Source organism: Morus notabilis, unplaced genomic scaffold (assembly GCF_000414095.1).
Source record: "Morus notabilis unplaced genomic scaffold, ASM41409v2 Scaffold8736, whole genome shotgun sequence".
Taxonomy (NCBI): Eukaryota; Viridiplantae; Streptophyta; class Magnoliopsida; order Rosales; family Moraceae; genus Morus; species Morus notabilis.
The window spans coordinates 398-1,256 of record NW_010367691.1 but is presented as its reverse complement, the minus strand read 5'-3'; the positions used below and the strand labels follow the sequence as shown (position 1 = coordinate 1,256).

Here is an 859-nt window from a genome sequence, read left to right as displayed (position 1 = left end):
TCTTCTTCCCCCGATTTCTCTGAAAGTTTAGCAATATTATTTAGTGAACTATCAATCTTTGTAGAAATCGTCAATGCATTTGGGAATGCCACTCAGTATGCTAATAAATGGGCAAAAGCATGGCATCAATGGGCATTGTTCAACACTGCTGTAATGTCTCATTACACTGTAAGAGGTTATCCCATTGTGGCAGCACAGTTTGTGGTTGCGGCAGTAACTGGATATTTTCATTCAATAGCATGTGCAGCAAATGCAAAAGGTGTTGATGATAGTTTGCAGGTAAATGAAATTCCGTCACTTGCATTGATGTAAGCAAATTGCACCTCGTTTGTGTTTCTTATTGTAGTGGGGAGGCAAAAAAAAGAATGATGGCTTTTGGACCTGTTACAGGATATTCTTCGTCTTCTCACGTTGTGGTTCAACCATGGAGCTACAGTGGAAGTCCAAATGGCACTACAGAAAGGATTTTCACTTGTTAACATCAACACTTGGCTGGTGGTTTTACCTCAAATAATTGCCCGGATACACTCTAATAACCATGCTGTGAGGGAACTAATACAATCATTGTTGGTGCGAATTGGACAAAGTCATCCACAGGTTTGCTTTTGACGTCTTTTTCACTTGAATAGTTTTCTTCGACTCAACGAAATTATCATCTTTGGTGAGTTAGCATCAGACTTGGTGAATGGAGATCTTTCGATTATTTTAATAATATTATCTTGTTTCTTTTCCAAAAAAAAAAGAAGCTTTTGTCTCTTTTCTCTCTCTCTCTCTCTCTCTCTCTCTCTCTCTCTCTCTGCGGGTGGGTGTGTGATGTAGCACTTGCTGTCAGAAGGAAGAGATAATTTTTATCTGTAAT

General features: G+C 38.9%; 1 protein-coding gene across 1 annotated transcript; it reads left to right on the top strand.

The window, feature by feature from the left end:
- Positions 1 to 64: 64 nt before the first annotated feature.
- On the top strand, positions 65 to 609 carry LOC112094502 (serine/threonine-protein kinase TOR-like; the record flags this gene model as incomplete). The annotated part of the gene is made up of 2 exons (XM_024175499.1): positions 65 to 279; positions 391 to 609. Coding segments are annotated over 2 exons (434 nt in total), but the record flags the coding sequence as incomplete, so codon positions are not given.
- Between the last annotated feature and the right edge of the window lie 250 nt (positions 610 to 859).